Source organism: Notechis scutatus, chromosome 5, assembly GCF_049901735.1.
Source record: "Notechis scutatus isolate UNSWTSFEM ecotype Mainland chromosome 5, rNotScu1.2, whole genome shotgun sequence".
In the NCBI taxonomy this organism is placed as follows: Eukaryota; Metazoa; Chordata; class Lepidosauria; order Squamata; family Elapidae; genus Notechis; species Notechis scutatus.
Window position 1 is genome coordinate 39,840,534 of NC_142013.1, and position 24,736 is coordinate 39,865,269.

At 36.4% G+C, this 24,736-nt stretch overlaps 1 protein-coding gene across 4 annotated transcripts in view; it reads left to right on the forward strand.

Moving 5' to 3' along the window:
• Positions 1 to 24,736, forward strand: part of LOC113409823 (programmed cell death 1 ligand 1-like) — a 60,215-nt gene that overhangs the window by 7,106 nt on the left and 28,373 nt on the right. Inside the window, exons 1-3 of one of the 4 annotated variants that reach the window (XM_087966617.1) lie at positions 19 to 188; positions 1,410 to 1,623; positions 22,269 to 22,372. In XM_087966617.1, coding sequence (XP_087822743.1) covers positions 22,282 to 22,372 — 91 coding nt within the window. In that variant the 5' untranslated portion in view covers positions 19 to 188; positions 1,410 to 1,623; positions 22,269 to 22,281. Of the gene's footprint in view, positions 1 to 18; positions 189 to 584; positions 655 to 1,188; positions 1,624 to 22,268; positions 22,373 to 24,736 lie in introns of those variants that run through there. The other 3 variants (XM_087966615.1, XM_087966616.1, XM_087966618.1) reach the window with 3 other exon arrangements.

Sequence of the window (24,736 nt, forward strand, 5' to 3'; positions counted from 1 at the left end):
GATTCCTGACAGTTAGGAATTAAGAATTAAGGAATTTCCTGACAGTTAGAATAATTAATCAGTGGAACAACTTTCCTCCGGAAGTTGTGAATGCTCCAACACTGGAAGTTTTTAAGAAGAGATTAGACAAACATTGGTCTGAAATGGTATAGGGCCGTGATGGTGAACCTATGGCACACATGCCAGAAGTGGCACGCAGAGCCATTTCTGCTGGCAAACGAGCCGTTGCCCGGAACAGATACACTGTGCATGCGTGCACCACCAGCCAGTTGATTGTTGGTATCTGCTGCACATGCTCAGGGGTGGGGCGCACATGGGAGACACATGCGCATGCGCAGAGCCATGTGGCATGGGGGAAATTGTGCACAGTGTGTGCAGGGGGCGTGCATCCCCAGGGAGCAGGGAGTCACAAGCGCATTGCATTATGGGTGCAGGCACGCGCATGCACATACTTTCGGCACACAACAGCAAAAAGGTTAGCCATCACTGGTATAGAGTTTCCTGCCTGAGCTGGGGGTTGGACTAGAAGACCTCTAAGGTCCCTTCCAACTCTATTGTTCTATTCTGTTCTGTTCTTTTTATAGAAAGGAGAGCAGGAGGAGGAATATGAGTACATTAACCTCTCACATGTAGGAATTAGTGGAAGGATATCAGGTGAGTTATTCTCAGTAAGATTAATATTGGTAGCAGAAACTACCTGGCACTAACCTCAAATAGGAAGTTACAGGTGAAACTCGAAAAATTAGAATATCATGCAAAAGTTCATTTATTTCAGTAATGCAACTTAAAAGGTAAATCTAATACATGAGATAGACTCATTACATGCAAAACAAGATAGTTCAAGCTGAGATGTGTCATATTTGAGATGATTATGGCTTACAGCTCATGAAAACCCCAAATCCACAATCTCAGAAAATTAGAATATTACATGCAATCAATAAAACAAGGATTGTACATAGAACAATATTGGACCTCTGAAAAGTATAAGCATGCATATGTACTCAGTACTTGGTTTGGGCCCCTTTTGCAGTAATTACTGCCTCAATGCGGCATGGCATGGAAGCTATCATCCTGTGGCACTGCTGAGGTGTTATGTAAGACCAGGATGCTTCAATAGCAGCCTCCAGCTCTTCTGCATTGTTCAGTCTCATGTCTCTCATCTTTCTCTTGGCAATACCCCATAGATAATCTATGGGGTTCAAGTCAGGCGAGTTTGCTGGCTAATCAAGCACAGTAATCCCACAGTCATTGAACCAGGTTTTGGTGCTTTTGGCAGTGTGGGCAGGTGCCAAGTCCTGCTGGAAAATGAAGTCAGCATCCCCATAGAGTTCGTCTGTGGAAGGAAGCATGAAGTGCTCCAAAATCTCCTGGTAGATGGCTGCGTTGACCCTGGACTTAATGAAGCACAGTGGACCAACACCAGCAGATGACATGGCTCCCCAAATCAACACAGACTGTGGAAACTTCACACTGGACTTCAAGCATCTTGCAGTGTGTGCCTCTCCATTCTTCCTCCAGACTCTGGGTCCTTGGTTTCCAAATGAGATGCAAAAATTTCTCTCATCAGAAAAGAGGACTTTGGACCATTGAGCAACAGACTAGTTCTGTTTTACTTTAGCCCAGGTAAGACGCTTCTGATGTTGTTTGTTGTTCAGGAGTGGCTTGACAAGAGGAATATGACATTTGAAGCCCATGTCCAGGATCCGTCTGTGTGTCGTGGCTCTTGATGCACTGACTCCAGCCTCAGTCCACTCCTTGTGAAAGTCCCCAGCACTTTTGAATGGCCTTTTCCTGACAATCCTCTCCAGGCTGCGGTCCTCCCTGCTGCTTGTGCACCTTTTTCTTCCACAATTTTCCCTTCCACATAACTTTCTATTAATGTGCTTTGATACAGCACTTTGGGAACATCCAACTTCTTTTGCAATTACCTTTTGAAGCTTTCCGTCCTTATGGAGAGTGTCAATGATGGTTTTCTGCACAACTGTCAGGTCAGCGGTCTTTCCCATGATTGTGCTTCCTACTGAACCAGACTGAGGTACCATTTAAAGGCTCAGGAACCCTTTGCAGGTGTTATGGCTTAATTAGCTGATTAGAGTGGGACGCTTTGAGCCTAGAATATTGAACCTTTTCACAATATTCTAATTCTCTGAGATTGTGGATTTGGGGTTTTCATGAGCTATAAGCCATAATCATCTCAATTATGACACATCACGGCTTGAACTATCTTGCTTTGCTTGTACTGAGTCTATCTCATATATTAGGTTCACCTTTTAAGTTGCATTACTGAAATAAATGAACTTTTGCGTGATATTCTAATTTTTTAAGTTTCACCTGTATAACTGGGGACAGAGGCCCAAAGGACTTATAGGAACAAGATTTGAAATTCTTTCTCAATAGACTCATTCCTGTTGCTGCTGCTCTAGTTTTAAACTGCTTTTTCAATAACTTGCCGACAATGTAGTTTTTCTCTCAATGCATCTGCATTGTCATATAGTTATTTTCCTTGCAACTTATGGAAAAAATATTGAGTAGTGACATGAGTTAAAATACTGTAATTTCTCCCTTTCCAATTATTGTCACAACCTCCTTATCTAGGAAGGGCAGCCTACTGAATAACATGTACCTCTTTTGCTGTTTCCTTTTGAAATATTCTATGGTAGGAGAAAAAAAGGTCATCAGTATAAGCTTTGAAAAAGCAACTTCTTTATTTTTGGACATTTGTTCTATATTCTATATTTTTGAGAACTGAGAAACATTGGTACAGAGCATAAGAGGAACAGATACAGGTTAGACATTCTCAAAAACTACCAAAAAGAGAGAGTGACATGTTCAGCCCCTAATAAACCAGTGCTAAATGTCAGAGGCCAAGATTTAAATATTCTTCATGAGCCAAACTCCACTGTATGCAAAATACATTATGTGAAGTTCATCTTTGGTATGATGTTTAATAACTTGTGAATGAGATTTAACCTTTCATGCCTCATTTATGTCATTCAAGCCCTTGAAGCAGCTATTAATAGTAATAGTAGTGCAGACTTTGTAAATAGTGAACAGTGTTGAGGGAATTATTTGTTTAACAAATATGGCTTGCAGGGAAAAACTGTTCTTGTGTCTAATTGTTCTGGTGTGCAGTGCTCTATAGCAGTGGTTCCCAAAGTGGGCGGTACCGCCCCCTGGGGGGGCGGTGGGATGCCTTAGGGGAGCGCTGAGAGGCAAGGGGGCCGGCAGGGGGGCGCTAGGAGGTGGCAGGGGGGCACTGGAGGTGAGTGACAGGGCACAATTCAGGGGTGAGAAAAAAAATCACGCCGCCGCCGCATTCGAGGCAAGGCCCTGCAGGATCACCCCATTGACTTGCACGCTCTGGTGCAAGGAGCTCAATGGGGTGATCCTGGGGGCCTCGCCCCGAATGCAGCGTTGGGAAAGAAGAGCAATCTACTCCAATGACCTGCTCCAGCTGGGTTGGAAGGGAGTATGTGTATATGTGTGTGCATGGCTGTCAAAACTCCAAAAACAGGTCATGTAGTTCTGGGAAGGCCATTCATAAATTAGAACACTTGCTAAGCAACTGGCCATTAAGTGAGGACCACTTGTATTTGGTTTGCCAATCACCAAACCACGCCCACCCAGTCACGTGACCAGCAAGCCACGCCCACCTAGTCATGTGACCAGCAAGCCACACCCACCCAGTCATGTGGCCAGCAAACCACACTCTCAAATTAGGCCACGCCCACAGAAATTTGAATCCCGCCCCTGGGTGGGGGGCATTGAGGATGAGTTTGTAGCACCAAGGCGGCAGTGGACTGAAAAAGTTTGGGAACCACTGCTCTATAGCATCGTTTTGAGAGAAGGAGTTGAAATAGTTTATGTCCGGGATGTGGGGGGTCTGTAAATATTTACACAGCCATCTTTTTGTCTGGTGTAGTATACAGGTCCTCGATTGAAGGCAGGTGGGTAGTAATAGTTTTTTCTGCAGTCCTAATTATACTCTGAAGTCTGTGTCTGTCCTGTTGGGTTGCAGAACCAAACCAGACGGTTATAGAGGTGCAGATGATAGACTCAATAATTCCTCTGTAGAACTGTATCAGCTTCTTGGGCAGTTTGAGCTTTCTGAGTTTGCGCAGAAAGGACATTCTTTGTTGTGCTTTTTTGATGATATTTTTGATGTTAGGTGTTCATTTTAGGTCTTGTGATATGATAGAACCTAGAATTTTGAAAGTCTTTACTGTTAATACTGTGTTATCTAGTATTGTAAGAGGTGGTAGTATGGGAGGGTTTCTTCTAAAGTCTACCACCATTTCTACAGTTTTGAGTGTGTTCAATTCCAGATTGTTCCGGTTACACCACGAGGTAAGTTGTACAACCTCCTGTCTGTATGCAGATTCATTGTTGTCTCGAATGAGGCCAATCACTGTTGTATTTGCAAACTTCAGTATTTTAACAGATTGATCGTTTGAGATGTAGTTATTCGTATATAGGGAGAAGAGAAGTGGAGAAAGCACACAGCCTTGTGGGGGGGAGGCTGTGCTAATTGTACAGGTATCAGATGTGATTCTGCCTAGCTTCACCTACTGCTTCCTGTCTGTTAGGAAGTTTATAATCCACTTACAAGTGTGTTCAGGTACTCCTAGCTGGTTTAGTTTAGCTAGAAGAATGTCTGGAATGATGATATTGAATGCTGAACTGAAGTCTACAAAGAGGACCCTTGTGTAGGTATTTGGAGATTCAAGGTGTTGTAGGATGTAGTGCAGAGCCATATTAACAGCATCATCTGTCAGTCTATTTGCTCGGTATGCAAACTGCATGGGATCTAACAGTGGATCCATGATGGTTTTCAGGTGGGCCAGCACTAGCCTTTCAAAGGTTTTCATAACTACTGATGTTAGAGCAACTGGTCTGTAGTCATTCAGTCCCTTGATCGAGGGCTTCTTTGGCACTGGGATGATAGTAGAGCATTTGAAGCAAGAAGGAACATAGCACATCTATAATGATTTATTGAAGATTGGGGTAAAGATGGGGGCCAATTGGTCAGCACAGACTTTTAAGCAAGAAGGAGTTATCTTGTCTGGCCCTGGTGTTTTTCCTGGCTTTTGTCTGTGAAATAGATCTTGCACTTCTTTTTCTGTGATCACCAGAGGTTGTGAACCCAGTGGGTTGGGGTCAATTGAAGGAGGCTTGGCTGGTTATCAAGGTGCTGGTTATCACCATTAACGTCCTAAATGGCACAGGGGCAGATTATCTACAGGTAAAGGACTGCTTCTCCTTGAGAATAACTACATCCTGTCAGGGTGGGTATGTTCCATATTCCTTCCTTTAAATATTGCATCTGACGTGACCTAAGAGATGCATGTTTTCTATGGCTGTCCTGACCCTATGGAACAGTGTCTCCCTGATATTTGGAGGCCCTGCCCTATTAGCCTTCTAGAAGGGTATGAAGAGGGTGTGAAAACCATCAAGCATTAGGCTAGATAGAAAATGACCCTAGCAAATGTAGTGGATGAGATATAAGGTCTATGGAGTTCAAGTGGTTATAGTTATTCTCATTTTTAATAAATTTCATTGTGAGGTGCCTAGAATTGTCACATATAAGATACACATTTTCTAAATGAATGAATCAACCTAGGGCCTGCAGGTTGGGATATTAGTTACTGTTGCGAAGCACCCAACCCAGCAGAGAAGACATCAAGCACAGAGTTAGCCTTGAGTCACTGTCCAACTGCAAAAGAGCTAGGACTGACCTTCCCTAAATGCCTTGGAGGTTTATTTAATTGTTCCAAAGAGAATGCTGCCAGACTGGGGAAATGCCTGTATTGAAGGCAGAACATAATAAAGTAGTTAGCTGGAACTCTGCCTGTGGGGCTGAGTTTCAGCTAATATTGGCTCATCTGATATTGACTCATTGACAAGTCTTTGTCAATTATTTTGTCTAGATTTTGTCTGAGACAAAAACAGGTTTTTTAATCCTTTGTTAATATTCATTTTATATTTTAAAAAAGTATTCGCTGCTGATCCCCATATTAATGATTTAAATAGAAAAATAATATTTATAATCTAATAACCAACATCAAACACAGGAAAAGAACAACAACAATCCCAGTACATCAACAATATTGGTTACATAGAAAACAACCAATACAGAATTTCCTTATTAGCCAAACAAATAATCTATCACCAATATGATATAAATCATTTGCAAAACAAAACTGGCCACAAGATCATTTCATCCAAATTTTTGCAAAGTCCTGCCAACTAGTGAACCTCATTTTTCCAAGGTTTCTGTTCTGATGATTTGATCTAAATGAAGGGTAATGAAGGATCTGCATCCAGAAACCAAATTTGGAAAACTTCAGTGCTACATACCAATACCAATATCAAATACAGATATTCACCCCCCCTCTCCCTCCCTCCCTCCCCGACCCCCCCCCCCACTCTCTCTCACACACAAAGATAACCTGTGATGGAATTCTCCTTAAAGCTTTAATTACCTATCCCAGTTGCTTGTGGTCTTCCCAGAGCATGATTAGACAACTTGTGAGCAGCTATGAGCAGAAATTCTCAACATACCTGTAATTTATTTTACTATCCCTTTCATATATCGTAGAAAGATTATTTTTTTCTTGAAGTTAACTGTTCCAGAAAACATTGCAGTCTGGACTAAGTGTTGCTTGTTATTTGTGTCCTTATTCAGCACCCACCTTTCCATCAATATGGGGTAGATCATAACCTGTCTATGGTGAAGAACTAAATTAATGGTTGCAGAATATTTTGATCTTTTGCACTTTCTCTGTCTCACCTATACACAACACACACCCTCACATAGGTAATGGTCAATTCTAATATCTTCCTACCACCCTGTTTTCTTCTGCCATTGATGGCAAAAGCAATCTTCCCTGCAGAGACTTTGGTAGGGAGGCTTTACTTTCATCCCCACCCCATCTGATCAAGGTCACTATTTACCTGCAGAGCTTTCTGGGGAAGCAGGAAAAGCTTTGATTTCTCAGTTCTCAATGGGAATAAACTTAACACCACCCTCTCCAGATCTTGATTTCTCACAGCTAATAGTATAGTAATGGAAAAGAACAAATTTGATCCCTATCACTGAGTGACTTTTAGCTAATTGTTCTCTCTCTCTAGGGTTGTTGTTGTGGGAAAAGAGAAATAGGAATAGCTACAAAACAAATAGCTGCGATAAAAAAAATCTGTAAAAAGTGAATAGAATCTAACTGTAATATATTAAAATGATTGATAGCTGTGACTCATCTGCATAGTTATTCATTAGTGGGATAACTTTAAGCTTGTAAAAATATTTTTTTCACTGTTATATTCTGTAAAATAGTTTTTTTCAAACTTTCAGAATCTTTAAGATTCTCTGAAAAACTGATGTGGATCGAAGATAAACCAATCTTGACGATAATGAAGAAGAAATAATATTGCTTGAAAATGGCCAGGCATCCATCAGCAATTACATCTGAGTCACTGAACATTGATATGTTTGATTAAACCTTAGCTACCGAAATAATTGTGAGAGTCAAGTTTTAATTTTTGTATGCTGGAAATGTTAATTTTGCATTTACAATAAATAATTTACTTAAAATAAGTATCTGGGACAATAATTTGCTTTTTAATATACTATATAATTTGCCCAAATAAACTACAATAAGCTTATTGCTATTTTTATCATTAGTGATTTCCCTCTTGATTAAAGATTCCAGAACATTTTTTACCAAGTTCCATAACCTGAAAAGTTTATGAACCCTTGTAAAGAATAATATTTAAATAACATTTTCTTTTCCCAGCTGCCATTGCAGTGTTCCTGTTTTGCTTAATACATAAACCATTTTCAGCTATTCCAAACGAATGCTTATAAAGTAGATTTTTATTTTTTGTAGTCTTTATATTTGTATATGTGTATGTGCATGTTCATGTGCATGTGCATGTGCAATGGCTCAGCGGTTCAAGATCTGAATGTCATCAGACAGGGTGAGTTTCCATTATGTTCCCCAGCTCCACCTGAAAGCATGCAGATGTGACTATATAAATAGGTATCACTTTAGTGGGAAAGTAACAGTGTTCTGTGCATCTCAGTCTATAGTCATGCTGATGACATGACTACAAAATTGTCTTTTTTTAAAAAAAATATTTTTATTGGTTTTAAAAACAAACATAAACAAATAAAACATAAAAACATAAGGCCATCTTCCATATATGTACATACAGTGTGCCGGTTGGTTTACAAATTGTTTTGTGCTTCTTTTCGTAGTCTTCAATTGCAATTACATTGTATATGATCTCATATTTTCAATCCAATATTAAATACATTGCTATCATTATTAGTCAATCATTTGACTATACTTTTATTCATTCATGCTTTGGAAAATAATCATATTTTACTTAATTTGTTTTGTGACAATTCATATTATCATCCCAAATCTATCCTAAAAACATTTTGTAGATATAATAAGAAAAGAATACATCTTTATATATTTAGTATTTTCCAAAAGTCTACATATTTCGTTACTATACTTTATTGTCTAACCATTGATAGAATAGATCCCAAACTTTATAAAATTGTTTATCATCCTGTTCTCTAATTTCAAATGTCAATCTGCTCATTTCAGCACATTCCAATATTTTCTTAATAATTTCCTCCTGTGATAGTATTTTCTCATTTTTCCAGTTTTTAACAAATACAATCCTAGCCGCTGTTAATACATTTACAATCAAGTATTTCAAATCTTTACTATATATCTCAGGTAAAATTCCCAATAAAAATATCTCTGGTTTCAAGTCTATATGCTTTTTTGTCATTTTTTCCAACCGCGTGTGGATTTTAGTCCAGTATTTTTTAGCATCCGCACAAGTCCACCACATATGGTAATATGAGCCAGGTGTCTGATGACATTTCCAACATTTTTCGGATTTATTCTTGAACATTCTTGCTATTCTGGTCGGGGGGGAAATGCCACCTGTAAAACATCTTATACAAATTTTCTTTATATGCTGTTGACATTGTCACTTTATAATTTTGAGACCACAATTTTTGCCATTTCTCTAAATCAATCCCATATCCAAAATTCTTCCCCCAAGGAATCATAGTTTCTTTAACTTGTTCTTCTTCTAGTTTAATTTCTAATAAATATCCATACAATTTTTTAATCACCTTTTCATCAGTACCTGTCAAAATCTTATCTAAATCAGCCAGTTTATCATAGAAACCTTCTGTTTTAAAATCTTTATCATACCTTGAATGTATTTGCGCATATGAAAACCAATTCATCTTTATACCTTGTTCCTCTAGTTTTTGTATAGATTTAAGTTCACCCTTTTCATTCAATATTTCACCATATCTAACTGTTTGTTCCTTTTTCTATATTATAGGATAAGAAAATGCTTCAATAGTCGATAACCAGACTGGAATTTTCAAATAACATTGTCTTTTAATCTTCTCCCAGTTTAACCACAGAGACTCCCGTATATAATGTCTTCTAAAGTACCCCTGTGTTTTAGTTCCTTTATACCATAGAAAAGCAGGCCACCCCAACAACAGATCATGTCCTTCTAATGTCAACAATCTAGTATTTCTTAATGTTATCCATTCCTTAACCCACATCAAATTTGTAGCTTGGTAATACAACTCCCAATTAGGCAAACCAAATCCTCCTCTTATTCTAGCATCTTGCAAAAGTTTTAACTTTATTCTCGCTTTCTTATCTTGCCATATAAATTTCAACACAATTTTATTTAATCTTCAAAATAGTCTTTTCCAAGCCTAATTGGAATTGTTTGAAACAAATATAAAATTCTGGGTAATATATTCATCTTGATTGTTGATATTCTCCCTATTAATGACAGTTGTAAATTTTCCCATTTCGCCAAATCGAGCGCTATCTGCTGTTTAAGTTTCATATCATTATTTTCTTTTAGTGTACTGCATCTTGCTGTCAAGTATATCCCCAAGTACTTGATCTTATTCGTAACCTGAATTTTCAATAAGTCTGCCAGTTCTTCCTTTTGTCTTGATAGCATATTCTTTGTCAAGATCTTTGTCTTATCTTTATTTATTTTCAAACCAGCCACCTTTCCAAATGTCTCTATCTTTTCTATCAATTTTAATGCTGTTTCTAGTGGGTCTTCTAGAATAAAAACCAGATCATCTGCAAATGCTTGCAACTTAAATTCTTCCTTTTTAATTTTCATCCCTTTTATATTCTTTTCATCTCTAATATTTCTATTTAGCACTTCCAAAGTTAACACAAGCAACAGAGGTGACAGTGGGCACCCTTGTCTTGTTCCTTTTCTTATATCAATAGAGTCTGTCAGTTCTCCCTCTATCATTACCTTTGCCATTTGCTTATGATATATAGCTTCTATTGCTTGAATAAATTTTCTAGCAAAGCCCATCTGTTCCAGCAATAACAACATGAATCGCCAATTCACATTATCAAATGCCTTCTGTGCATCTAGAAATATCAAAGCCATTTGTTTTTCAGGATGTGCCTCGTAATATTCCAAAGTGTCCAAGATTACTCTCCTATTGTCTTTAATTTGTCTCTTTGGCAGAAATCCATTTTGATCAGGATGAATAAAATTATTTAAGTATTTTTTAATTCTTTCTGCCAATATTGAAGCAAAAATTTTATAATCTGCGTTTAGTAGGGAAATAGGTCTATAGTTCTTGATTTGTAATGGATCGGCCTCCTCTTTTGGAACAAGTGTAATATAAGCTTCTGACCATGATTTGGGTATCCTCTTCTTTAACATAACTTCATTCATAACTTCTAGCAATGGAAGATTCAATGATTCTTGTAATGTTTTGTAAAATTCTGCCGGAAGTCCATCTGGGCCTGGTGCCTTTCCATTATTTTGCTTCTTGAGTGCTTCAGTTAACTCCATCATCATTATATTGCTTTCTAACATTGTTTCAATCTCTTTAGGTATCTGGGGTAAATTAGCATTCTGTAAATACTATTTAACTCTTTCCTCATCAATATTCTCTTGTGTGTATAGTTTCGCATAATAGTCTCGAATGATTTCCTTCTTCTCTTTACTAACATAGCAAACTTGGCCTTGGTCATCTATTAATTGCAATATTTTCCTTGATTCTTTCTCCTTTCTCAATTTATATGCTAACCATCTACCTGGTTTATTTGTATCTTCAAAGTAATTCTGTTTAGCACCTCTAATTTTCTGTGTTAATTCTTCTTTTTCTATTAGACCCATTTTATGTTTGGTTATATCCATTTTTAACTTAATGTCCTTTTTCTGTGGCATTTTCTGTAGCTCTTTTTCAAGTCCTTTATACTCATCCTCTAATGCCTTAGAGGCTAATCTTTTCATGGTATTTCTTTTCCTTGTATAGTCTATTATCAAGCCTCTGGCATATGCCTTCATTGTATCCCATACATTCTGGATTGATCTATCTTCTTTTTTGTTTTCTCTAAAGAAAAAAGCCAGTTCTTTCTCCATCCACTGTGTGAAGTCTTTTTCCTTTAAAATAGTATTATTCAGCGTCCATCTAGATCTTCTTCTTTGTCCTTTCCATTTAATTGTCATTGGATTGTGATCTGCCCAAGTACTTGTTTCAATATTTATTTCTTGGATATTAGCTAACAATTCTGATGACAACCATATCATATCTATTCTGAACCATGATAAGTGTCTATTTGAGTAGAAGGTGTATTGTTTAATTTTAGCATTTCTTTCTCTCCATGTATCTTTTAAGTTTATTTCATCTACCATATTAAAAAAAGATTTAGGGAGAGTCTTTCTGTTTTGCTTTATTGTTTTCTGTGCTGTATAGTCCAGTTTGTTGTCTACAATTCCATTAAAATCTCCCATCATAACTATATTAACTTAGTCCAGTCCAATTATTTTCATGTGTAATTTGTTATAGAATTCTTCTTGTTTATCATTCGGGGCATAGATTGCAATCAGGAGTGTTTTCGTATTATTATCCATTATTTCCACCATTAGTATTCTTCCGTCGTCATCAGTATAAATCAATTTCGCTGGAATAGTCTCTTTAATATATAAAACCACTCCTCTTTTCTTGCATTGTGTCAAGGAGGTAAATATTTTCCCTAGTTTTGGCTGTATCAACAATTGTTCATATTGCTTTTTAATATGTACTTCTTGTAGGCAGATTATATCAAATTTTAATTTCTCTAATTTATGGAAAGTTTTCCTTCTTTTAACGGCTGAATTAAGTCCATTTATATTAATTGTAATCAGTTTTTTTCTCTTCTATGGTTATATTTTATAATTAGGATTGGCAGCTCTTGTGGATCTTGGTTCACGTTGACCTTTGGCTTCCTCCTTTCCACCTACTGCACCTTCCTCTTTTTCAGTGATCATTTGGCAGTCCTCTTGGAATTCAATTAGTGAAATTTCTTTTTCTGCCTCTTCCTCTTTCCCTCTGACAAATTCTGTATAAAATGATTCAGCTTTCTCAATTGAATCAATTCTGTATCTCTGTTCTTGCCATGTGAACATTAAACCTTCTGGAATCAGCCATCTATAATTCACCTCTTTTTAAAGTAGCAATTTGGTCAAGAATCGGTATTCTCTTCTCATCTCTCACTCTTCTGGGTACTTGTTTCAAAACCACAATCTCCTTATCTTTATATTTCAATGTTTTCTCTCTTGCCACTTGCAATATTTGCATTTTAATGGCTTTCTTTGTAAATCTGATGTGGACTTCTCTTGGTAGGCTATTTCTCATTGCATATCTTGTGAAGACTCGATAAACCTCATCTATTCCATCCATCATCTTCTCTTCCGTTATTTCCAAAGCTTCAGCCAATATTTCTATCATTATCTCAGCTAGATTTTGTCCTTTTTCTTCCTCTATGTTTTGGAATCTAAGATAAAATTCTGATCTGTCCATCTCCCATCTCAGCATACCACTTTTATCTTGTTCAACTACAGTTAATCTGGTATCAATGTCTCCAATCTTCTTATCTCTTTGTTTATCTTCTTCTTCAATTTTTAGTAGTCTCTCATCATTCTTCATCATCATTTGTTGGATGTTCTCGACTTTTTCATCAGTTTTCCCTGTTCTTTGTTTGATGTTCTCTATTCTCTTTTCATTATCCTCTGATCTTGTTTGAATGTTTTGAATTCCTTGCATAATCATCTGCAGGGTCACTTTTTCTTTTTCTTGTTCTTTCTCTTGCCTTTACGTTGTCTGTATTAAACGTTGTCCTTCAGATGGTGGAGAGGAGGAAGTAGAAGTTGAAGAGCAGGTAGCTGTTAATTTCCTACTCATTTCAAACAATTCAAAATCTTCAGGTTCTTCTAGACCTTAATCCGATTGTAAAGTAACCAATTGCGATTCCAAATAAAAATAGTAGGAAAAAAGAAGCCAAATAATAATAATAATAATAAAAGAAAAAAGAATTTCTTCAGGTTCTTGTATACCTTAATCCAATCGATTAATTAGATAACAATGAAAATTCAAAAATGAAGGAAAAAACCATAAACATACACAAAAGAGAAGAAGTTGTAAAATCCTAAAAAAAGATGGAAAAGTGAAGAATAAAAAGCTTTAAAAAAAAGGAAAAATTCTTCAGGTTCTTCAACACCTTAATCCAATTAAGAGGTCTCAAATATAAAAGACTGCATAAGAGAAAAAGAAAGAAAAAAAAAGCCAGGAAGATAAAAAGAAAGAAAAAACCAGTATTGGAGGTAGATGGAAAAACAAAAATACCAGAAAATCAAAAAGAGGGGAAAAAAGGGCTGCTCCCTTAAAAAGAAAAGGAAGGGAATCATTAATACTAAAACTTTTCTTTTAAAATAAAAAACAAACGTAAAAAATTAACTTCCAAGGACAAGCATAAAAAAAAAGCAAAGACAAGTTCCAAAGAACTAAAAGTCCAAATAGCTATTTCAAAAAGTAAACTGTTGAGGAGCAGTAGCACAGCTTAGAAAAAATCAAGAAAACACACTGCACTTTGTTTAGTTATCCAAGGCTCTTGTTATAACAATCTTCTCCAGAAACTTATCACCTTTTCTTTTTCTATAACCTTCAGCACCAGACTCCAGCTGTTGATAGAAACCCAGAAGAGCACCTGCAATAATACTCTCCCATGCTCTTCCCTCTATCTTATCGAATAGCAATGTCCTTGAAAAAAAAGGCTCAGTTCTTTCTTTCTCAGCTTTGTCTGGTCACAAGAGAAATAGAATATTTCCAAGCCTCTAGTTGGCAGTGTTACAAAGTTTCTTTGCTTTCACTTTCCCCCTCCTTTTCCAAACAAAATGCAATAAGAATTAATAAAAAAAAGAAAAATATATTAAAAAAAAGAAATAACTAAATGGGAGTCTCTAGCCTAAAATAGTTACAAAATCAAAAAGGAGAAAAAAAAATAGATGAAAAAGAAAAAACCAGTCCAGTTTCAAAATATAAGATCATGTATAGAAAATCCAGCAATGAGAAGAAAAAAAACATTACTTTGACATTCCTGTTTAAAATCGCCACTTAATCACTTCTGTCAAAACTTTTACAGATTCTTTCTTTTCCTTAAGGTGTCCTTTCAGATCTTAGAATAAAGAAAAAGTTCTCACCAAACCGGCACACTCTCTCTCTCTGTTCTCTTCCATTTCGGAGCTGTCCCAACTTCAGCAGCTTTAATGGCTGCCTCTTTGCCGCTGGCAAGAAGAGCTTCAAAATTGTCTTTTGCCAACGCTGGCTCCCTTGGCCAAGAAACCGAGATGCACACCATCCCTTAGAATTGGACATAACTGGTCTCTCTCTCTCTCTCTCTCTCTCTCTCTCTCTCTCTCTCTCTCTCTCTCTCTCTCCCTCCCTCCCTCCCTCCCTCCCTCCCTCCCTCCCCTCTCTCTCTCTCTCTCTCTCTCTCTCTCTCCCACACACACACACGCACGCACACACGCACACACACACACACATACAAACATATAGTACTAGTCAGCTAGTCAGTTCCTAGCGGGCAATTACCACAAGTCAAATGGACAGGATAGCTGGCTTGTTGGGGTTTTTTGCCAGTGAACAAGGAACAAGACATGCTTTTTACACCATCTGATTATGGGCAGTGATACCACTCTGTAGGGCTCACCTACAGCAAGCTCTTGGAAAGATATCTATGTGGTCACTAGGAGTTAAAAACAACCCGATGACCTATAACATTCTGTGGAGGCCAATATGTGAAGATGCATGCTAATCCTCCCTATTTCTTTTTATATTTAGTTGCTTACTTGTAAACTTTATCTCCCTGCTTTTCTTTAGAAAAGTATATAAACAACCTCCTGTTAAAGAACTCCCCTGTGATGCAAATTAGGCTGAAAGATCATGTCTGGTCAAAGCACCTGATTATTTCCTCTGGTATTAGGAGAGCCCCTTAACTTTGGTGCTGCATGGGAAAGGAAATCTAATCTCACACCCGCACATTGCTCCAAAGGTCTCTAATGGTTAGAATATTTTCAAGTTTATCAGATTCAGTTTATCTAATCCAAATCTGAGGTAAACCTTTGCCTGCTCTAGGGATCCACCTGAAAAAGCAAATGTGCTTTCAAAAGAGATCCTTTCTGTGTAAATTTTGGTAACAACAAAGAAAAGCATGGAGTTTTATTTATGTATGTATGTATTTATTCAATTTATACGGCCATTCATCTGAAATTAATAGCTCTGGGTGGAATTATTATGGGAAAGCAAAGGGAGTAGGAAACAACAGCCCCCACTCCCCCCCACACACATATGCACATATACACAATGCATTTACAGTAACTTAGAGTAGAATCTTATTTTCCACTCTAGTGCAATAACCATACTTCCTTTCAGGATGTCATATTCTCCTGCTTAATATTCTGCAGTTCTGCACTTTTAATTCAAGTGTCTTCAGTAGTCATTTTGCAGATTTGCTCCTTTTTTTCTAAAAGTCTTTTTAATTCTGCAAAATATGAGGCAAAATATTCTTAATAGCCTGCTGAATAATTTTGTTTGTGTATATGTCTCAACCACTTAAGTTTTTCTTTAAAATATTTCTATCTTTCTGTAAAGCTTGGGATTATCCCGATATATTACTCTCTCATAGATAAATGTGTTGGAAGATTACAAGCCATCTAATTGTTTCCATTTATTTTTCAGATTTTTTAAAATTTAGTTTTCAGCAATTTTGCTATTGTTATGTTTTCCTGCATCTATTTCATTTCTGGTTGCTGGAATTGTGTTGATTTTATTTTATTCTTGTATGCTTGCATGATTATTTCATGGTTTTCCTCTAGAGTTCTTTGAGTTTATCATTATTACTGTTAATAATGTTTTTAAATGTGCCTGATGCTGAGAATCTTCCTCTTTTTTTGTACATGCTTCCCCTTTCAGGCTAAAATATGTGTTAGTTTCATGGAAAATAAATTTACTCTGAAAATAATTGATCAGATTTTAAAGAAGTTCTAATGGGCTTTAAGGTTAATGTTTTTAAGTCATGTCTTATACATCCTCAATAATTTACTGACTCATCCCTATCACAAGGAATATTGAATAGTTGTTTGTCTTGTTCTTGTAAAATACTGAAAATATTCTGATCCATTTTATTTAGTATTCTCACAACGCATGGTAAATCTGGTTTCTAAAAAACCCCACCTTGTCTGTAGTTAATATAAATACATGTCCTACTGCCCTGTCAATCTTTTAAAAAAAATCCAGACAATATATGAGTTTAGATAAAGGAATTGAAAAAAAGTTTAAATGAAAGACTCACCAGTCTCTCAGTTTTGGAAAACAGAAAATCTCAGAAAAAAATTTCTGAGCTTTATAGCTAACAGAAGAAAACCTGCTTGGACAAAATTTGTCCCCTTATTATTTAAACAGATAACTTTTCTGTCTCAAATATGCCTTTTCAAAAGGCAACTGGACTGTTTTGTTTTGTTTTTCCTTGAGGAAGAAGAAAACATTTCACTTCTGATCCAAGAAACTTCATCAGTTCTGATGATGGAATGGGAAGGGGGGACGGTACTTATCAGTAAAAAAAAAAATCAGGAAAAAACAGTTCAGTTGCCTTTTGAAAAAGCACCTTTGAGACAACTAAGATCTGGTGAATCTCCACAGATAACTTTTCTGTTACTGAAGTAGATAAAAACACATACCGTCCTCAAATCATATTATAATGCTACCTCTTCACATCAAAGAAGAAGATATTCTCTGCCATAAAAGCTTATGTGTTACTGAAATTCCTTTTCCTTTTAAAGAAAAGGTTAATTCCAAGTAATATCTAATACATGGCAAATACACTGCTCAAAAAAATAAAGGGAACACTTAAACAACACAATGTAACTCCAAGTCAATCACACTTTTGTGAAATCAAACTGTCCACTTAGGTAGCAACACTGATTGACAATCAATTTCACATGCTGTTGTGCAAATGGAATAGACAACAGGTGGAAAGCATAGGCAGTTAGCAAGACATCCCCAATAAAGGAGTGGTTCTGCAGATGGTGACCACAGACCACTTCTCAGTTCCTATGCTTTCTGGCTGATAGTTTGGTCACTTTTGAATGCTGGCGGTGCTGTCACTCTAGTGGTAGCATGAGACGGAGTCTACAATCCACACAAGTGGCTCAGGTAGTGCAGCTCATCCAGGATGGCACATCAATGCGAGCTGTGGCAAGAAGGTTTGCTGTGTCTGTCAGCGTAGTGTCCAGAGCATGGAGGTGCTACCAGGAGACAGGCCAGTACATCAGGAGACGTGGAGGAGGTCGTAGGAGGGCAACAACCCAGCATCAGGACTGCTACCTCCGCTTTTGTGCAAGGAGGGACAGGAGGAGCACTGCCAGAGCCCTGCAAAATAACCTCCAGCGGGCCACAAATGTGCATGTGGCTGCTCAAACGGTCAGAAACAGACCCTTTGAGGGTGGTATGAGGGCCCGACATCCACAGGTGGGGGTTGTGCTTACAGCCCAACACTGTGCAGGACGTTTGCCATTTGCCAGAGAACACCAAGATTGGCAAATTTGCCACTGGTGCCCTGTGCTCTTCACAGATGAAAGCAGGTTCACACTGAGCACATGTGACAGACATGACAAGGTCTGGAGATGCCATGGAGAATGTTCTGCTGCCTGCAACATCCTCCAGCATGTCCGGTTTGGCAGTGGGTCAGTAATGGTGTGGGGTAGCATTTCTTTAGGGGGACGCACAGCCCTCCATGTGCTCACCAGAGGTAGCCTGACTGCCATTAGGTACCGAGATGAGATCCTCAGACCCCTTGTGAGACCATATGCTGGTGCGGTTGGCCCTGGATTCCTCCTAATGCAAGACAATGCTAGACTTCATGTGGCTGGAGTATGTCAGCAGTTCCTGCAAGACAAAGGCATTGATGCTATGGACTGGCCCGCCCGTTCCCTAGACCTGAATCCAATTGAGCACATCTGGGACATCATGTCTTGCTCCATCCACCAACACCACGTTGCACCTCAGACTGTCCAGGAGTTGGGGGATGCTTTAGTCCAGTTGTGGGAGGAGATCCCTCAGGAGACCATCCACCACCTCATCAGGAGCATGCCCAGGCGTTGTAGGGAGGTCATACAGGCACGTGGAGGCCACACACACTACTGAGCCTCATTTTGACTTGTTTTAAGGACATTACATCAAAGTTGGGTCAGCCTGTAGTGTTTTTTTCCACTTTAATTTTGAGTGTAACTCCAAATCCAGACCTCCATGGGCTGCTAAATTTGATTTCCATTGATAATTTTTGTGTGATTTTGTTGTCAGCACATTCAACTATACAATGAACAATGTATTTAATAAGAATATTTCATTCATTCAGATCTAGGATGTCTTATTTTTGTGTTCCCTTTATTTTTTTGAGCAGTGTATTTCAAAACAATACTGGGAAAAACAATACTTTTGCAGCTTGTCTTGATTATGGATTTTGAGATCCAAAGGTTCTGATCCTCTTAGTTTTTTGAAAGTTAATTAAAATCTGTTTTTTTCTCCAGATATTAGTGCTAGGATGTTAAGAGTGTCAAATATAACTGTTTCAGTTTTGTGAAATCGATATAGTGTCTTGCTTTTTCTTTTTTGTACTGAATCATTTTTAATGTTAGTCAGGATTGTGAGATACACATTATCAGCATTAAAAATTATATGTGTGTGTATAAGCAAATAAATTGCTTATCACTCAGAGTAGATTGGTAGTGATATATATTTTCAATATATAAATGTTTTCATTTATTACTCCCTTCATTCTTGTTTTCTTCCAAATATATTTAAGGGGCAGCTTTAATGGTGCTAATAATTTTAGATTTTGGAGCCCTATTTATACAATACTTAAGAAGGATTCCAGAATGTAGTAGGAATCATTGCCCCAATCTAACAATTTCCAATTAGTCTTAAATTATAACTCTCAGAATATCCAATCAGCACAACCAGGCCTCAGAAGTTTGTAACTGCAACATTTTTGGAAAAATTGGGTTGGACACATCCAATCTAAAAAGTAGATTTCCCTTCCCCATTATATAATTAAAACTGAAATCTAATATTACCATATATAAATATATCACTCGTTCTCTTGGACTACATAATTTTATTTTCATTCTACATAAAGCAGCATTTACATACAGTACTATATATAGTCCTCACTAGATAAATACCCATCAGTTTTAACTCTTAAGGAGTTCATAAAATGCATGGAATTTAAAATGCATGGAATCCTTTTCTGGAAAATTAACAAGGAAGTTCATGTTCATATGACTTAATGACATAATACCGAAAAATAAATGTAAAACAGTACAATTTGGGAAGTGGTCTATGTAGCATGAGATATTTGTGATGTAAAAGTACAACAAGGCTACAAATACGTCAAGCCTACATTTACTAATTGATATTTATAACTCAAAGCACTTCCTTAAGGATCATACTGCTGATTAGTACAGTTGCTAGATTTATCAGCCTGTCGTTCATGAAATGGAAAGTGTTGATGAAAGCTGTAATATTTCAGACATCGAAAAAGAGAAGTTGTGTGGGCGGTACATTTAGCTTTTTTTAACCTTTTGCTATGATCATTGTTTAAAGAATTGGTGACTTGGGACTTTGTAAATCAGACAGCTGAAAGGAGAGTGTTGATTTGTAGTGCAAGCGACTAATCACAGATTCTGCTTATTGTAAGTTGACTATAAAGGATTTTCTTGCTTCCTTATTCTTGCTATCTTTTGCTGTACTCCAAATAAATAATTCAAAACTATTTATTTAAGGTCTATTTAATCTATTATTTCATCAAAATTTACAATGTTCCTTACCCTTTTCAATTCCTAGCATTATTAGGAACATTTTAAATTATGAAAAGAAATGTATCAAGCAATTTTTTCCTCCAACTGCTATTAGCCCTCGATTTAATGGTCTTCCAAGGGTCCCTTCTAAATACATAGTTACTTTAGTTGCATAGCATTCAAATAACTTGAGAATAATGATTTTTTTGCTTGGGAATAAGAACCATTTGTTATAGTTTATATAGTTGGAAGAAGAAAAACAACCAATTTAATGAACAGCCATAAGTATGTGTAGATTCATGCAAACAACCTAATTATGAACCACTTGAAGCCTTCCAGAATCAGCTGGGAGTCAAGTGACCCTGCAATACATTTAATTAATTAGCACAAACATGCACTGGCAAAATACTCTGCACTGTCACTATGATGTTGACTTTTGCATGTCTAGCACCTATGAGTAAAACAGGCTTAAATTGTTTATTGTGCTGATTCCATCTAAGGACAGCCACACGCTGGGTCAAATCTTTTTACATTTTGTAATGGATTATCCTGAAAGAACATTAATTCAACGGCACTGAAAATAGAGGTGTTTCAGAATGAGAAATGAGCAAATTCTGAGTCAAGTAGATTTCTGCTAATTCAAGGATGGGTGGGTTAGCACTCACTTTCAGCAATGTGGAAAAACCTTCTTTGTTTAAAAATAAGAAAGATAGGATGCTGCAGTGACCATTAGCAGTTTACTCATATTCCTATGCTAACAAAGGTTCTAATTGCTGAAATGACTGCTGTTATCTAGGCCACCAGTTACCCTCTACTTACCTGGTGACTGCCTGATCTGCAGGGTGGGGCTTGGAACTCATTTTTGAGATCCAGCCATAACTGCTTGTTTGTTCCTAAATATTTTAATCAATCCACTCTAATAATTAATTTCCACTGGAAACAACAAATGTTTTTTTTTACTTCCTGATACATCCTTTTATTATACATTTGGTAACACCTGATATGCCACTTCAATCTTAATCTTATTTCTTTCATGTTTTCCACATAAGATTTTCATTTTAGAACCTTTACCATGCCAATATTACTGATGTCTTCTTTCTTACCTCTTAATAACTTTTCCTACCAGATATGGAAATTAAAATGGTTCCTATCTGTTTCTTTATGGGTATTTATAGAATGTTGAATTCAAAGTATATACACTCCATTAACACAATTTCATTTTACCTCAGTTCCTATTTAAATCTGAATTTCTATATTCTATCCTAATTTTTCCATTGCTTCTAAATTCATCGTTATATGGTTTTCTCCTCAATACTGTATATTTGTTCAAGTTCTTCATATTATAAGGTATCATTCTATTAATTTTCAATCTGTTTTCAGACCAAGCTTCAAAGTATTTGTTTTAGGACAGATTCTGATAGTGTATTTTTGTGTGTGTGAGAGAGAGAGAAACACACACAGACACACACAGAGAGAGATGACTACATTTTTCTGAGCATACAAACACATACCCCAAAACTTCTGTATATTTTTACATATCTTTTTCATTTTTTAATCTGCAATGTAGTGATGAATTTGTGGAATACTGTAGACAAATCTAGATCTGATTCTTTAAATTTGACTTAACACTTGTTTGTTATTTCTGTCAATTATATATCTTTCAAACAATGATTGTATATCTTTGAAGTCCAAGTTTCACCAAAGTTGTTTAATTAACTACCATTAACTAAATACATATAGTGTAGTGCATTCCTACAGAGGTGAAAAAATAATAATTATGGGAGAGGTGCTAGATTATTAGGCTGCAACAATCAGTATATTTGTCTATAATTTTACCCAGATTAGCCTTGTGCATTCTGGTACCCTCTGCATGTATTAAATCTTCTAAAATTCCCAACCACCTTGACCAAATTTGAGATTTGTAGGAAATGCAAGCTACAAATCCAGGTATCCCAAAAAATCAGATTAGGAAAGGGTGAATTAAACCATTTTCACTTTGTGGGACTTCTATTTTGATTTTTGTAACTTCTTGCTCTTTTGTTGTTTCTGTTCAGGTAAACTGAAGAAATGATGCATACGCTGAAAATTGAGCCAAGATTGTTCAGCTTAAAGGGATTTTTCTGGCTTTGTCTCTTTGAGCTTTTGCATAGTAATTCAGGTAAGTCATTGTACATCTGTAAACATAGAAGAGCATCTCTTGATCTACTTTGCTTATTGCCAATTAGAAATGCAATATACTTTTAGAAATAGCCTCAGCTTTACTTCACAGCAGTAATTCATTACCACTTAGTAATGAACATCTAAGAAATAGACACAGGAATCACTTCCAGAATCAGAAGGTTCCTATCTGAATTCCACCTTTGCTGTGAACTGCCTAATGAACAGGACCAGGCAATAAACTAACAACAGGCACCAGGTAAGCCAATCTCTTTCAGCTTCCACTTACAGCATAGGGATGGATTTTGGGGCCAGTTTCTTAAACAATATTTCATTTATGTGAGAAATGCAATGACTCAAAAAAAAAATCAGCCATAGTACAAGAGGTTTGAAAAAGAGGCACTGTAATATGATTTGCTTGTTGTTTATTACCAAAATAAAAGTCTTCAGTAAAAACAATTTTCTCAAATTATCATCATTCTGTCATGGGCAAAGAATGATACAGTTGCAATAAGATACAGTTAAACTGATTTATTGGTCATACCTATTCACAAGATTCTAGTCAGCACTAAACTGATACTAAATAAGAGTTAATGAAATTCAAGAGGGGCTTGACTTGAAATAAAAAATAAAAACATAACAATTGCATTTCTCTCTTGACTCTGATCCAGGCTGTGCCTCTCCTTCTCCTACCCTTTCCTCTATAATGATTTTTTTTACCTAAAGAAAAAAGATGGAAGAAGCAATGAGAACATGCAGAAGGTTACAACTGATAGATAATGCCTGGAAGCATCACCACTACTAATTCTATCATTGAGATTCTTATTGTTATGTTGTACGCTACCCAGAGTCATTGGATACAAGATGGGCCCACTCCACCCATTTTAAAGCTATCCTCCTCAAATCACTTGTTAACAGCCATGTGGAAGCATCAGATTTTGTGGCAGAATAATCAAGAACCAGATTAAAAATAAAACTACTTGTAAAGCCTTTATATGGATGGATACAGTAGAATTTGGAATTCCCACCAGTTTCTTTTAGATTTATTCAAACAACTGACAAAATGTCAGTAATTACCTGTTTTGCATTATCTTGTGATGGTATTGAGCATCCTACCATAATACAATGTTATGGTTATTCAGCCCTTAAAGGGAAACCATAGAGCTAGAAAAGTTCTGTAGCTAAAAAGATCGAGTTTCAGACATTTCCCAGAAGAAAATTTAAAAGTGTTTGGTTTTGCAATCTAAAGACACAGATGACCGAGATAGAACATGATAGGAAACTAGCTATGCATGATAGGGAGAAAGAATTGAACAGATTTTTTTCAGTTCTTGTAACATGAAGGATGAAATGCCTCAAATGAACAAACTTATAAGAATAGAGAAATTACAAAAAGACAGAACATGAAGAGATTATTTAGAAAATATGGATCTTTCTTCTCATTAACTCAAAGATGTAAGAGTAGCAAACCTATGCAGATGGACCTTATAGAATTGTGCAAATCCCAATTCATTAAATAGTCTTAATGAATTAGTATCATTTACATCTCTTCATAGTTTCAAAATGGTTATATTTTGTCATTGTTTTTTCTTGGGATGAACTTTCAGAACTTCCTCCAGTAACTTCTTGTACAGATTAAATATTATAAAGATTAATGGTTTATAACTTCTGTACTTTGTAGTTGCAATCTAAATTATTTTCAATAATAATATCTCTGAAGGACCAATGTAATTAAACAATGTTATCATTACCTTAATTTCACCTAGTTGAGGAAGCAAGAAAATTGGATAGATTTGTTTTTGTTTTCAATATGAAAATAATTCTGCAATTTAAGCCTGCATAAGTCTGAAGGAAACAGTGATTCAAAAGGTCTCTTCCCATTCTAATATTTTATAAATATTATCAATTGTAATTTAATATTGTCACATAATTGTTAGTGTGTAACTCAGATTATCTTTATGGACTATGATGGGGAAGTAAAAACAAAATGAAAAAAGGGAAAAAATATTCATCAAAGAAATAAAAATTAATCAGTAATTAAATTATGCACATAATCAGTTTTGTTAAACCCATATTCAGTAATAATTAGTATCATTAAAATTGTATTGAAAACAAAATAATATAATGCATAAAAGCTTTTTCAACTTATTTTTAAATAAGTCTTTACAACTCTTCTGAAAAAATGCTAAATTCATATTTTAAAGAACCAGAAACACAGCTAAAATGTGCTGGCAAGTTAAGACATCTACAATAATGTAGAAGAAAAGCAGAAGAGACATGCCAACTCTTTACTCACGAAGTCTTTCTATCCATGGAACGACTTGGGAAAAAAGCCATTTTCTCCTAAGTTTGACAGTTTGCCATT